We start from the raw sequence: 13,715 nt of genomic DNA on the forward strand, positions 1-13,715 counted from the left end.
AATTTATAAACATTAAATTTATAAGCTTGGCAAAGAAGTACCATGATTAGACCTGAGTTTTAGGATAACTGGCAGTGTTGGGGGAAGTATATGTAAAACATGAGGAGATGGAGAAGAGATTGGTGAAGTAATATCAGTTGGCATTTGAATGTAATTTGGCTCAATAATGAGTATTTTGTGAGAGTCTACTATGTGGTGGGACCTGGGCATACAAGCTTAGTTACGGTTTAGTAGAGAAGAGAAACACTAAGTGATCATTTCAACACAAGTATGATTGCCCAACTATAGGTTAAAGTGTACAAACTGAGAGCAGAGAGGAACAGCAAGCTGAGGAGGGAGAGTGAGAGAAACTCCACTCCAAATGCCAGTGAGGAAATGAATTATTTATATTCCTCTTGGGATAAGCCTAGGCTCAGTTCTAATAATTCCTAATAGGGTGATATGTTAGAAACAAAGAGTGATTAAAGATCATTTTGAGTCCTTCGGAATATTTGCTATAGCTTAAATTGTCATGTTTCAGATTTAACATTTATATTGTGCATTACTGATATCTTTTTTTAAAAAAAATATTTTTATTAGTTGTTGATGGATCTTTATTTATTTATTTATATGCAGTGCTGAGAATCAAACCCAGTGCCTCACACAAGCTAGGCAAGTGCTCGCCACTGAGCTAAAACCCCAGCCCCTGCATTACTGATATCTTGACATCTCAATATTGTATGCTTCAGTGTGCCTCTGAAAGAAGGGACATTACTTCATGACCACAGTGCCATCCTCACACCTCAAACAATGAGCATCTAACATATGCATTTGGTCAATCTCAGTCAACTCGATACTCAGATGGTCTGCTTCTACTTTGGTAATGCCTTTTGTAGCTGAACAAGGGACAAAGACCAGTTCCCTTTTTGTCAACACTTTGATTTTCTTTTTTAGTTCAGGTTATACCCTGTGACCTAGCAGGAGAGAGAAAAGTAGTAAAAACTGAAGTTTTCTTCCTTATGTTGGGCACTTTGAAAACCACATCCCTTGATTTGTATACTGATTCTAGAGAAAATTTAAGTGAGGCAGATGTTCTGCCCATTGAGGCTGGAATCTTTTTATACCCAGAGAAACCAGTCATTTGTTGTCTTTACAATTCTGCAAAATCCGGTTCTTTCACCTCCATTATTGATTGGCCAATGCAAAAAAAGAATAACAATGTTTAGTGTGAGTCTGGGAATAAGAAATGAGTATTATTGTGGTTAAGTCTTTTTGGAGATAATTTGGCAAATGCATCAAAAATAAAAAGGCACATACCCTTTGACCTAGAAATCTGATTAGGAATTTTACTTTTTTTTGGACAGATGTTCATAGATGACGACCATAAAGCAGGTCTGAATATTGTAGAGATGTCAGTTCTACTGAAATATATCTATAAATTTGACATTCTTTGTTATGTGAAAAAAATTAGAAATCTTCTAAATGTATAGCTATTGAAAAAGAACACTCTTTGATCTAGTTCAGAGTCTGGAAGTGTACACAATAAAGTGATGCACACCCTTCTAGGCATGTACCCTAGAAGGAAGAATACCCTGCAGTTTACAGAGTTCTGCTACATCCTTATCTGCCCACAGCATCACTTTGAGGATAGGCAGATAGTTCCTGTAGTGAGTAAGTGGCCAACACACCTAAAAACCACTTCTAGTTTCCTCTGAAAAGAACTGGAGCTCCTTAAAATACGAGCTACACAAGATGAACCTGAAAAATTTTGTCGAACAAAACAAAACAAAGCATGCTGCTAAGGACTACCAAAGGAATATCAAAAGGATGCAGGTGCTAAGATTAAGTCAGCACTTAGTGACTTATAGAGGAACAATTTGAATATCAAAAAGAATAATGGCTCAATAACTGTTTTTATATTTCCATGCTATCATATGTGATTATTTTATTAGTTTGTTTTTGAATTTTTATTTCCTTTAAAGAAATAATATAAAAATTGCCTGAGTAGTTTTAGTGGAAAATAAACTGTTAATTTCAATAATTTGTTTTGTGATTTTTCTCATAAATTTAATTTTTTTTCAGAAGACAGGATAAATGTTATCTAAAAAAAATGCATATTTTTTCTTTTTTTCAGGATGAAGTTCCTGATGGGATTAAATCTGCAAGCTATAAGGTATATACATATACTTACTGATGTGTCTAGTACCTTGACAAAAAGCTTGAAAAAAACATTTTCCCTTCCACCTAGATGTCCCCATCTCTGTTTCTCATTACAGTGAAATCCCTTGAAAATTTTTAATTCAGTGGCTCTAAATCCTTTTGTTTTTTTTTTATTTAATCTTTTATTATTCAAAGTATCAAAAATAAACAAAAGTAGAGAAAAGGAAAAAAACCCAAACATCCGTCACCCAGCAGTTATCAGTGTATGGTCAAACCTGCCTCATCTGTACCTCTCACTCTATTTTCCCAATTATTTTAAAGCCAATTTCAGATAAATCATTATGTTTATACATAATTCACATATATCTCTAAGATAAAAATATTCTTTAAAAAATACCCATAGTCAGGGTTCATATTTCTCTGATATTTCATAAATACATTAATAGTTTGTTTGAAACAGGATTCAAATTTACCTGCACATTGCATTTGATTTATGTGTCTTTTATGTCTCTCTCTTAAAATAAAATTTTTTTGGTGGGAAGGTTTACTGGGGATTGAACCCATAGGTGTTTTACTACTGAGTCATACCCCCCCAATCCTTTTTATGTTTTATTTTGAGACAAGGTCTTGCTAAGTTGCTTAGGTCTTCTCTAAGTTGCTGAGGATGGCCTCGAACTTGAGATCTTCCTGCCTCAGCCTCCTGAGTCATTGGGATTACAGGTGTGTGCCACCATACCTGATTTAAAATAAACTTTTATTTTTATAACAGTTTTAAATTTACAGAAAAATTGTGAAGATAGTTTAGAGTTTCCGTAAGATGCATAACCAGTTTCCTCTATAAGTATCATCTTATATAACCATTGTAAATTTATGTTTTTTTTGTTGTTGTTGCTACTGGGTATTATACCAAGGGCCTCACGCACTCTAAGGACTCACTCTATCACTGAGCCATATCCCCATCCTGATACATTTGTTAAAAATAATGAACCAGTGCTGATACATTACAACTAACTTTACTCAGATTTCTTTAATTTTCACCTAATAGACTTTTTCTGTATCAGAATCCTCACTCTTTTCCCAGAGGCAACCACATTCTGAACCTTTCCACCATAGATGAAAACTAATTTTGCTAAATTTTGATTCCACATTTCCTTGTACATATGAAGAGTTAAAGTGTGAACTCACAGCATTGACTTGTTGACATCAATGACAGAACTTTGCACATAAATGATGTCATTATTAACTGTTTCAAATAGAAAATAATTTAATTCCACAAAATTGTTTGACATTTTTCATTCAATTAATGGACTCATCTCTTTGAGTTTATTCAAAGTAAAACTTGAATCAGGGATTATGGCACATGCTTATAAATCCTAGTGACTCAGGAGGCTGAGGCAAGAGGATAGCAAGTTAGAGGCCACCCTCAGCAACTTGGTGAAACCCTATCTCAAAATAAATTAAAAGGGCTGGGGGTGAGACTCAATGGTAGAGTGCCCTTGTGTTCATTCCCAAGTACTGCCAAAAAACAAAACAAAACAAAATCTGGAAACAACAACAACAAAAACTTTTGGAAGTTCCTTCTATAGAAGGAAAACTTTTATCACTCTTGTGAATGCTAGTGTAAATTCAGTTAAAGTTAAAAATTAAAGATAAAATAATTTTTGTGTCATACCTTTATAGATCTTGATAAAAATAATTTTCTGGGTAAAAATGGTGTTATTACCTAAATCAAGAAATCAAAGGAGCAGAATTGGATTTGTCATGAAGACACATGCATAACTCATATTGTGTACAAATTTTACCAATGAAGATAAAAGTGTTTATTATCAAATAATGTACATACTAAGTAATGACCACAAATTTTTTAAGATGAAGCTGATGTTGAAAACAAATTATTGAAGGCTAGGCATGATGACAGATTCCTATAATCCACTGACTCTGGAGGCTGAGGCAGGAGGATGACAAATTCAAGGCTGCAAGTTAGTGAGACCCTGACTCAAAATTAAAAAAAAAAAAAAGGCAGCAAATTAGCTCAGTGGTAAAATGCTCTTGGAAAGACTTAAACATTGAAAAGAAATATGGTTTAAGAATATCTTACAAATGCCTAAAGATAGCAGAATACTTTTTGCAAAGACTTGGGAAGCTCTAGGGTACTCCTAGCATCATGGCATGATATTCCCACCGCTTATATTATGGAAGAAAAAATTGATGCTGTTAGGCCATTAGAAAAGCAGGACAATCTCTCTCTCTCTCTCTCTCTTTTTTTTTTTTTGAGAGAGAGAGAGAGAGAATCTTTTTTTGTAGATGGACACAACACAATGCCTTTATTTTTATGTGGTGCTGAGAATCGAACCCAGGTCGCGCCTGTGCTAGGTGAGTGCTCTACCGTGGAGCCACAATCCCAGCCACAGGACAATATCTTTTGACTACTTGCCACAAGACTTCCTTACACTCAAAGATATTCTTCATGGCCAGGCACAGTGGTGCACACCTGTATTCCCAGTGGCTCTGGAGGCGGAGGCAGGAGGATTATGAGTTCAAAGCCAGCCTCAGCAACAGTGAGGCCCTAAGCAACTCAGTGGGACCCTGACTCTAAATAAAATACAAGATAGGGCTAGGGATGTGGCTCAGTGGCTGAGTGCCCCTCAGTTCAATCCCTGGTATCCCCACCCCCCAAAAAATGTTCTTCATAGACATTTTAAAGGCAAAGCTTTTTACTTATTTTTTAGCTTCAAGAGGAAATGTGAGTGCTTAATGGTTTCTTTTTATTTTTGAAGTCAAGATGTTGGTACCAGATATCAAGAGAGCCTTAGATAGTGTCTAAATTCTTTCAAAAAGTTTTTTAAATGCAGTAAATTGTATTCTATTTACTCTATTTTTCATTTTAGTATTCTGAAGAAGCCAATAATCTCATCGAAGAATGTGAGCAAGCTGAACGACTCGGAGCAGTGGATGAATCACTGAGGTATGATTTTTCTTTTCTTTTCTTTTTTAGTGGTGCTTTGTTTCTTTCATATCACATGTTAATTTGAAAAAAAGAATCACACTGTTCATTTTTTTTTAAGTGAGGAAACACAGAAGGCTGTTCTTCAATGGACCAAGCATGATGATTCTTCTGACAACTTCTGTGAAGCTGACGGTAAAAATTTTTTTATATTGCACGTTATGTTTAAAATTATACCTAAGATAAAATTTTGATCTTTTTTTTTTAAACTCAGTTTCTAATAGTTTGACAGCTCCCCAAAAAGCTAAACAGAATTACCATATGACCTAACAGTTCCATTTCTAGGTACACATTCAAAAGAATTGAAGACAGAGACTCAAACAGATTTGGGTAAACCAGTGTTCGTTGCAGCATCATTCCCAGTAGCCAGAAAGTATAAACAACCTGTGTCTCTCACCAGATGGATGAATAAGCAAATGTGGTATATCCATTTAATGAAATTCTATTGAGCCATAAAAAGGAATGAAGTTCTGACATAGGCTACAACATGGATGAACCTTGAAAACATGCTAAGTGAAATAAACCAGACACAAAAGACAAGTATTATATGAGTCCACTTACATAAACTATCTAAAATGGGCAAATTTATAGACAGAACGTAGATCAGAGGTTACTGGAGGTTGTAGGGCTGGAAGTGAAGAATTATTGTTAGATGACTGCAGAGTTTCTCTTTGGGGTTATGGAAGAGTTTTGGAAACAAACTGGTGACAATTATACAACATTGTGAATGTTGTTAATGTTGCTTGAGGTACACTTAAATATGGTTGAACTGGTGGGATTTTGTTTCATATATATTTTACCATAATAGAACTATTAAAAAAGAAAACTTGATTTCTAGAAAAAAAATTTACCTCTTAAATTTTGCAGTTTGTAGTATATAGTAATTTTGATAAGTTTTGCAATACACACATGCATTTTGTACAAGTAGCTAAAATGTAGGAATTACAAAAACTTACTTCTGGCTGGGCATGGTGGTATACTTTGTAATCTCAGCAGCTTGGGAGGCTGATGCAGGAGGATTGTGAGTGCAAAGCCAGCCTCAGCAACTTAGCAAGGCCCTAAGCAACTTAGCAAGACCTAAATAAAAAATAAAAAGGGCTGTGGGATGTGGAACAGTGATTAAGCACTCCTGGGTTCAGTCCTTAGTACCAAACAAAAACAAAACAAAAATTAAAACAAAACAAAAAAACCCACCTTACTTCTGTTATATTGCTGTTGGATTGTTTTACATTTTCCTTAATGATGGCCTTTGTTGCTTTCAGAAAAGAGAATTTCGCACATAGAATCACATCTGCAACATCTAAAACTAGGCCCCCGTACTGATGCTGTTAAAATCTAGCATCCTAGATTTATGGATTCTTCCATTCTTCTTTTTCTAAGTTGGATTATTGGCCTCTTACTTAATTATTACTCTCTAAACAAAATTTAATTGAATTGAGTTTTGATGTTCTTCTGTGGCTCTTTTGTAGAGTATTAATGATCTTAAAAAAATTAAGTGAAAAGAATACTGCAGGACATTGAAATTTCAAGTAAAAGAGAAGTCTGTAATCCTTGTGAAAGAGAAAGGAAGGAAAAGTGGCTTCTTTTTGGAAAAAGAAAGATAGTACGGATGAAAGGAGAGAAGAGAAAAAGAAAAGAGCTTTCCTTGATAGGAAACATGACCAAGCTTTGGTATATACTTATCTATAATGCCTTCTTTCTGTTTCCAAAATCTGGAAAACAGACATGTTTCCTCCTAAGTTTAATACGCATTTAGTGTGAATATTCATGTATTTCACTACAGAAATGTGTATGTGGGTGAGGTTTTTTTTTTTTTTTTTCTTTTCCAATGCTGGGGAACAAATCCAGGCCCTTATGCATGCTAGATAAGAGCTCTATCGCCGAGCTCCAGCTCCAGCCCTATGGTCTCACTTGAACTTAGTGCTATAAACTACTGTTGCTGCCCAGAAGCCGTTCCTTATTTCCAGGCATTCTATGCAACTAGTTCATGGCTTCCTTTCTCATATCAGCTGATGACTTTATTTCCCTGCCACATCTCTACCCCTTTTGATTGGTGCCCCAGACCCTGTTGGAGTAATACCTAATGTAAGTTGTGTACACTGTATTACTTTTCTTCTCGATTCCAAAACATCTCAGGAATATTAGATATGAGAGGTTGTAGACTTAATCAAGAGTTAGGCTACTAAAGGAAAGAGATGGAACATTTCCCTCGACCTCTTGTTTTATCATCTTTTCTATAAAGATCTTTTGGCCTTAAACATTGTTCTATGAGATAAAACTAAATTTATAATATGTAACAGTTTTTTTTAAGGCATGTAATGTTAGAAAAAGGATGGTAATACTTTAACTTCCATGAATGAACTATCCTTTTGAGACTACAATGTGAGTACCAACTGAGAATCAATAACTCACTCACATGGTGGAGTTTAGTGAATTACTTGCCCATTTGCATTAATTTCTTCTGTTAAAAGATGAGTATTTTTTAAAGGCACAGTTTATTAGGAAATAAATAACATATGCAAATGGTGGGTGAAGTATAGAAGGTATTTTATAAATCCTTATAAGATATTTGAGCTTTAGTCATGTGGCAAAATATGGATATAATAACATTTATTTTTTATTCTGTCATAAGTAAAATCAAGAGGCCAAATGTTTATCTCTAGGTGGAATATTAAAAAGTGCAATCATACCTTGGTGTCTAGTTTTCTGTTTTAAGGTACTGGATACTGAGAATTATTTATATATTTTAAAAATGAGGAGTTTTAAAAATCAATTTAGTGTAAATTTCTGTAATAACTGCCTTTAGTATTAATTGGAGTGAACAGTTAGCCATCTCTGAACTGGATGATTCCATGCTAATTTATTTTTTAAGTTCTTATTATTTACTTTTTTAGTTATTTTAATTGCTGCTTCTGCAGAGGGCTCAGTTATTTCTAGATGCTGTCATTGTGTTAGTTCTAGAAGTTACTTTTCTCCTAATACATGCCTTTATTATGCTGTTGAATTGGAATAAAAATAGCCAAGCTTAGTTCTTTTTTTTTTTTTTTTGTCTTTGTTCTTTAATAATATGAAGTAGGTATTGTTGAGAGCTTGATGGACTCTCTATTGCTCTCTTGCTCTATTTTTTTTCTGTCTTTTTATTTTGCAGTACTGGGGATCAAACCCAGGGCCTTCTACATGCTAGGGAAGTGCTCTACTACTGATCTACAATCCTTTGATGGACTCTCATCAGTGATTTGTGCTCTTTTTCTTGTTATCTTTTCTGTTTGCTGTGAGACCATTTTTGCCCATATTTTGGTTTATATTGTTAAATTTTATAGATAAGTAAGATACTGCTGTACTGTCAAGTAATTTCTCAGAGCCATTGATGGACTAGGGCCATCATTTTTGTTTGGAAGTTTAAGAGTTTTTTATTTTTTATTTATTTTTTTGGTACCAGGGGATTGAACCCAAGGCTGCTTTAACTACTGACCCACAATCCAAGTCACCACTCCCAACCTTTTTTTTTTTAAATTTTGAGACAGTATAGTGCTATGTTGCTTAGAGCCTTGCTAAACTTCTAAGGCTGTGATCCTCTTACTTTAGTCTCTAGAGCTACTGGGATTATAGGCATACACCATTGCACTGAGCAAAGTTTAACAGTTTTAAATTATGAATCAGTGGCAGGACCTGGATCCCCATCCAGGCACTCAGGCTCCAGAGCCCTAGCTTCTAACTGCTTTACTATGGTGAGTGTTTAGGCTGCTTTCAGTTTTCCTTTTTATAAGGGATGCTGACACAAAATCATCATACCTATAACTTTTGCATATAGTGTTATATCTTTAGGACAGCTGGGTAGTGGATCCTGATGGTGGTGGTCATTGAAGTAGAAAGTATTTGGTAACAAATAGTATATGACACTAATACTTCTTCTTTTACCTTAGTTACCGATGAGCTGCTCTGGTTAATGTGGAAATGAATGTATATTGTATTTATTGTCTGGATGGCCTATGAGAATTGAATTATGTTTCTTCGATCTCAAATCCACACATTCTTATTTTTTACAATTTCTAAAATCAGGACATTTTTGCAATTAGTGTGCACAGTTAATGTGGCCATTTGTTTCTTTTTCTTTTCCTTCCTTTCTCTTGAAAAGTTGTTTTAAAATACCCAGTACATTGATATATTTGGGATGCCTTAGAATCAATGGTACATTGTCTTGTATACTACTTTTTAAGGTAGCTAAAGATAAGAAAGATTTAATGGAAATGTTTATTTTACAGACATACAGTCTCCTGATGCTGAATATGTGGATTTGCTCCTTAATCCTGAGCGCTACACTGGTTATAAAGGACCAGATGCTTGGAAGATATGGAATGTCATCTATGAAGAAAACTGTTTTAAGTATGTGTCATTTTCATTTAGAAATTACTATAAGATGTGGTGATTTCTCTATAAAAAAAACAAAATTATAATGATTTAAAATTACTAATCAAGTTCATTTTGTGCATCTAGACATAAAAGCGTACCTTTGATAATCCAGTTCCCCTTGGGGGAAACATTGGCATAAGTTTGAACAAATATATTTTTTTCTTTGAAAGACTGGGAAGAGTATTTAAAGTTTTATGGGATTATTGTAGGTACTAACAGATGTTCCTCAAGTAGATTGTAGAATCTCATTTTGTAGATGAGAAGGCAGAGCCAAAGAGATTGATGTCCTTTCCCAAGACCAGGTAGTTAGTGACAGCATATAGATTAGCATCTACAACTCTCAATTCTCTTTTTGGTGCTCTACAATTCTTTTCTGTCACTGTAGTTATTTTACCTGCTTTGAAGTTAAATTGATTTCAGAGAATAATTATAACAGGTAACATTTTGAGTGCCCAGTGTGCTAAGTATTATATACATTTTCTCCTCTAATTCTTTTTCCCCCTCACATTTTTATTAGTACATTATAGTTGTTCATAACAGTAGGATTTATTGTACATGCACACAATATAACAATATAATTTCGTCAATATTATTTCCTCCCCCTGGTCCCTTTCCTCTACTAATCTTCCTTCTATTTTCATAAGATCCCATTTTTTTTCCTTTCTGGCTTCCACACTTGAGAGAAAACATTGACCCTGATCTTCTGTGTTTGTCTTATTTTGTTTAACATGATGGTCTCAAGTTCCATCCATTTTCTTGCAAATGACATAATTTCATTTTTCTTTATGGCTGAATAAAACTCCATTGTGTATATATACTACATTTTATTTATCCATTCATTTATTGATGAATACCTGGGCTAGTTCCATAGTTTGGCTATTGTGAATTGTGCTCCTATAAGCATGAATATACATGTATTGCTGTAGTATGCTGACCTTTAATTCTTTAGGCTAAGTACCAAGAAGTGGTATAGCTGAGTCAAATGGTGGTTCCATTCCTGGTCTTTTGATCCCCTCTACTTCTTTCTTTCTTTATTTTTTTTTATGTTTTAGTTATAGTTGGACACAATACCTTTATTTTATTCGTATATTTTTATGTGGTGCTAAGGATCGAACTCAGGGTCTCACACGTGCGTTCGAGGTGTGCGATCTACCGCTGAGCCAAAACCCCAGCCTCCCCTCTACTTCTTATAATAACTTTGTGTTAGTGTCATCATTGTTTGAGAGGGGGAGAATCTGAGAATCAGAAAGATTAATTGTGTATATGTTTGTGTATGTGTGTGTGTGCATGTGTTGTTATCTCAGACACTGAAGGCAGCTGTGGAAAAATCTTTGGAGTTTCAAAAATATGGAGATAAAGACTTTCACTTTTTTATAAGCATAAGATGACCAATTATGCGTACACCAATAAAACATTAGATTATTATTATTTTTTGTTTTTTACTTGAAGAATTCTCTAGTTTGGAAGGTGAAGTTTTCATTATTTACTTATATCAGCTGTATTTTTCATTTAAATAGTCTTGACTCTTATTAGGAATGTTTGGTTACTAAATTGAAAGTTCATTTTTAAAGTAAGGTTTTTCTTTTTTGGTTGTTGTTTTAATGTTAACTGAAAAAGTTTATGAAACATTTGTTAGATTTGTTTTGGTTTTATGGTCATTTCCTAACTAATATCCTGATTCCTGTAACATTTCTAACAATATAAATAATGTAGGAGGCATTTATTATATTAAAATATAGCTATGATATTTTTTTCTCAAAATGTCTAGAGTTGTACAAATTTTAAAAATTTAAATTATGGGCATTGAAATAATCTCCATACTTTACTAACATTACTAAGTATATTTGTTTTGTGATTTAGAAGCACCTTAGTAACATTCTCTAGAAAGTTTTTGGTTTTTTTCCCATTAAAAAACCTTTTATTTAAATAATAATAAACTTAATGGTCATGGGGTAAGCTGAAGTTTCTAAGAGTACCTAAGTGGAAAAGAAACTACCTACACTGTTTAATTTAATGTTTTCATTTTTAATTTTAATGTTTGTGTTAAGTTTGTCTTTCAATTAGGGTTGCATTTTGTGCCGTACAACATACACTTTTGCATATATATAAAAGCACATTAGTGATTCTAGGAGAAGTGCTTGACTTATATTTTTTTCCTTCCTCTGTTTGAAGAGGTGATTAGGAAATTACCTGATGGCTATTATAATGAGAAAAGATCAGAAACTATCATCACTAAAACAAATAACAGGCAATAATTTCTCAAAAGCAATTAGAGAAAACTAAATATTTTATGATATCAACAAAACAATTTGACTTCAGATGTAGTCATTAAGCAACTGAGATATTATCACTTTAATTAGATAATTATAACTTGACTGATAACATATTTATATTTCATATAGTACTTTTAATTCTTTTGTTTCTAGGCCACAGACAATTAAAAGACCTTTGAATCCTTTGGCTTCTGGTCAAGGTGAGCTATTTGTTTTCATTGTTATATTATTTATCAGCTGATGAACTTCGGTTAGATGGAAGGAAAGTCAAGATAAATGGCAAGAGCAGTTGGAGTCATATAATCCACAGTCCTGTTTCCATAGAGATTATGCCTCCCCCTTTCAGAGGTATATTTATACTTCAATAAGGAAGAGTATTTTTGTAATGAAGTTTGTGGCATTGGGCTGCCATAAGGTGAACATTACGATATATTTTATTTATCTATTTATTTACTTACTAACTTACTTGTTTTGGCAGTTCTGGGGATTGAACCTAAGAGTGTTCCTTAGCCCTTTTGATTTTATGCTAAATTGCCCTTGAACTTATCATCCTCCTGCCTCAGCCTCCCAGGTACTGAGATTGCAGGCACGTACTATTGCACCCAGCTATTCTAGTTTTTTTTTTTTAGTTGTAGTTGGACCCAATACTTTTATTTCACTTATTTATTTTTATGTGGTGCTGAGGATTGAACCCAGGGTCTTGCGCGTGCGAGGCGAGCGCTCTACCGCTGAGCCATAGCCCCAGCCTCTCTTCTAGGTGTTTTTGTGGATGCATTAATAAGTGTGCTCTCTTGTTTCAATTTCTCCTCATCTTCTAGACATAGAAGTATCCCCCCAAAAAACTTCTAAGTTTTTTACAAAAACTTGAAATTATATATAGACTCCATATATTGGGGATGATTTCAAATTCACCTATCTTTATATTGCATTAAAATTTTTAATTTTCTACCTATACTCAAGGTGTGATCTAAATACTGCCTTTCTCACAAAACTTTCCCTGATCCTCCTAACCAGATCTAATCTTTCCTTTCTTATTAAGTGTACACCATGTTTCATTTCTCTCTTATAGTCTTTTTTTTTTTTTTTTTTACTGTGCAGCCTTATTTTATTGTTATTTATATATCTGCCAATTGAACCTAGTACTTTGGATATATGAATGAGCAGCATTCGTCTTTTCCAGCCCTTTTTATAGAACCTGACATCTAATATATGGAGTAATTTGTTACGTTAGTTTTCATTGAAAATTGTCCTCCTCATTGAGTTTTTTTATCTTTATCAGTGAAAATCACTTGTTCTAACAACAAGTGATTATTCACCATTTACCACATGCTAGGCACTGTGTGTAGCAGCCAGAGGGAATGTAAAATTGAAACTCACAAGTCTTGTCCAGTCAATAATAGGCAGAATAGTGTATTGAATAAACCATTTCACTGTATGATTTCTGACTTTTTCTTTAGAAAATATATATCTTGCTCTTTTTGAGTATGTGCTTACTGACAGAATCTTCGATGTGCTTTAGCAAATGTGTAAGGTGTTAAAATTTGTTTGAAAAGATGCTGATGTCATATAGTCAATAAATATAAATTTCCTCTTATAAATCAGTGAGATTGCATCATGCCCTAAATGCTGGCAGCCTTGGCTTTCTTAGGTTAGAAAAGAAATTATTTCTAAACAAGTCTCATGGGTTTCTGCAAAGTCACATGTGGTGACTCATTGGATGCTATTGATTTAACATTAGATGAAATGCAAATCCACAGGAAAGAAGTGATCTTTAATATGCACTCATATGAGGACTCAATAAAGTAATTAGCTACCCTCATTTATTTTAAAGTACAATTGGAACTATTTAAATGTTTATCATTGGAGGACAGGTTAACTTATGGTACAGC

General features: G+C 33.9%; 1 protein-coding gene across 1 annotated transcript in view; it reads left to right on the forward strand.

Annotated features, from left to right (window-relative positions):
* The window catches only part of Ero1a (endoplasmic reticulum oxidoreductase 1 alpha), a 45,440-nt gene that overhangs the window by 17,043 nt on the left and 14,682 nt on the right, over window positions 1–13,715 (forward strand). The window contains exons 4-8 of the mRNA XM_076850493.2: window positions 2,114–2,152; window positions 5,028–5,104; window positions 5,205–5,278; window positions 9,406–9,526; window positions 11,980–12,026. Coding sequence (XP_076706608.1) covers window positions 2,114–2,152; window positions 5,028–5,104; window positions 5,205–5,278; window positions 9,406–9,526; window positions 11,980–12,026 — 358 coding nt within the window. The remainder of the gene's footprint in view (window positions 1–2,113; window positions 2,153–5,027; window positions 5,105–5,204; window positions 5,279–9,405; window positions 9,527–11,979; window positions 12,027–13,715) is intronic.

Source organism: Callospermophilus lateralis, chromosome 3, assembly GCF_048772815.1.
Source record: "Callospermophilus lateralis isolate mCalLat2 chromosome 3, mCalLat2.hap1, whole genome shotgun sequence".
NCBI lineage: Eukaryota > Metazoa > Chordata > Mammalia > Rodentia > Sciuridae > Callospermophilus > Callospermophilus lateralis.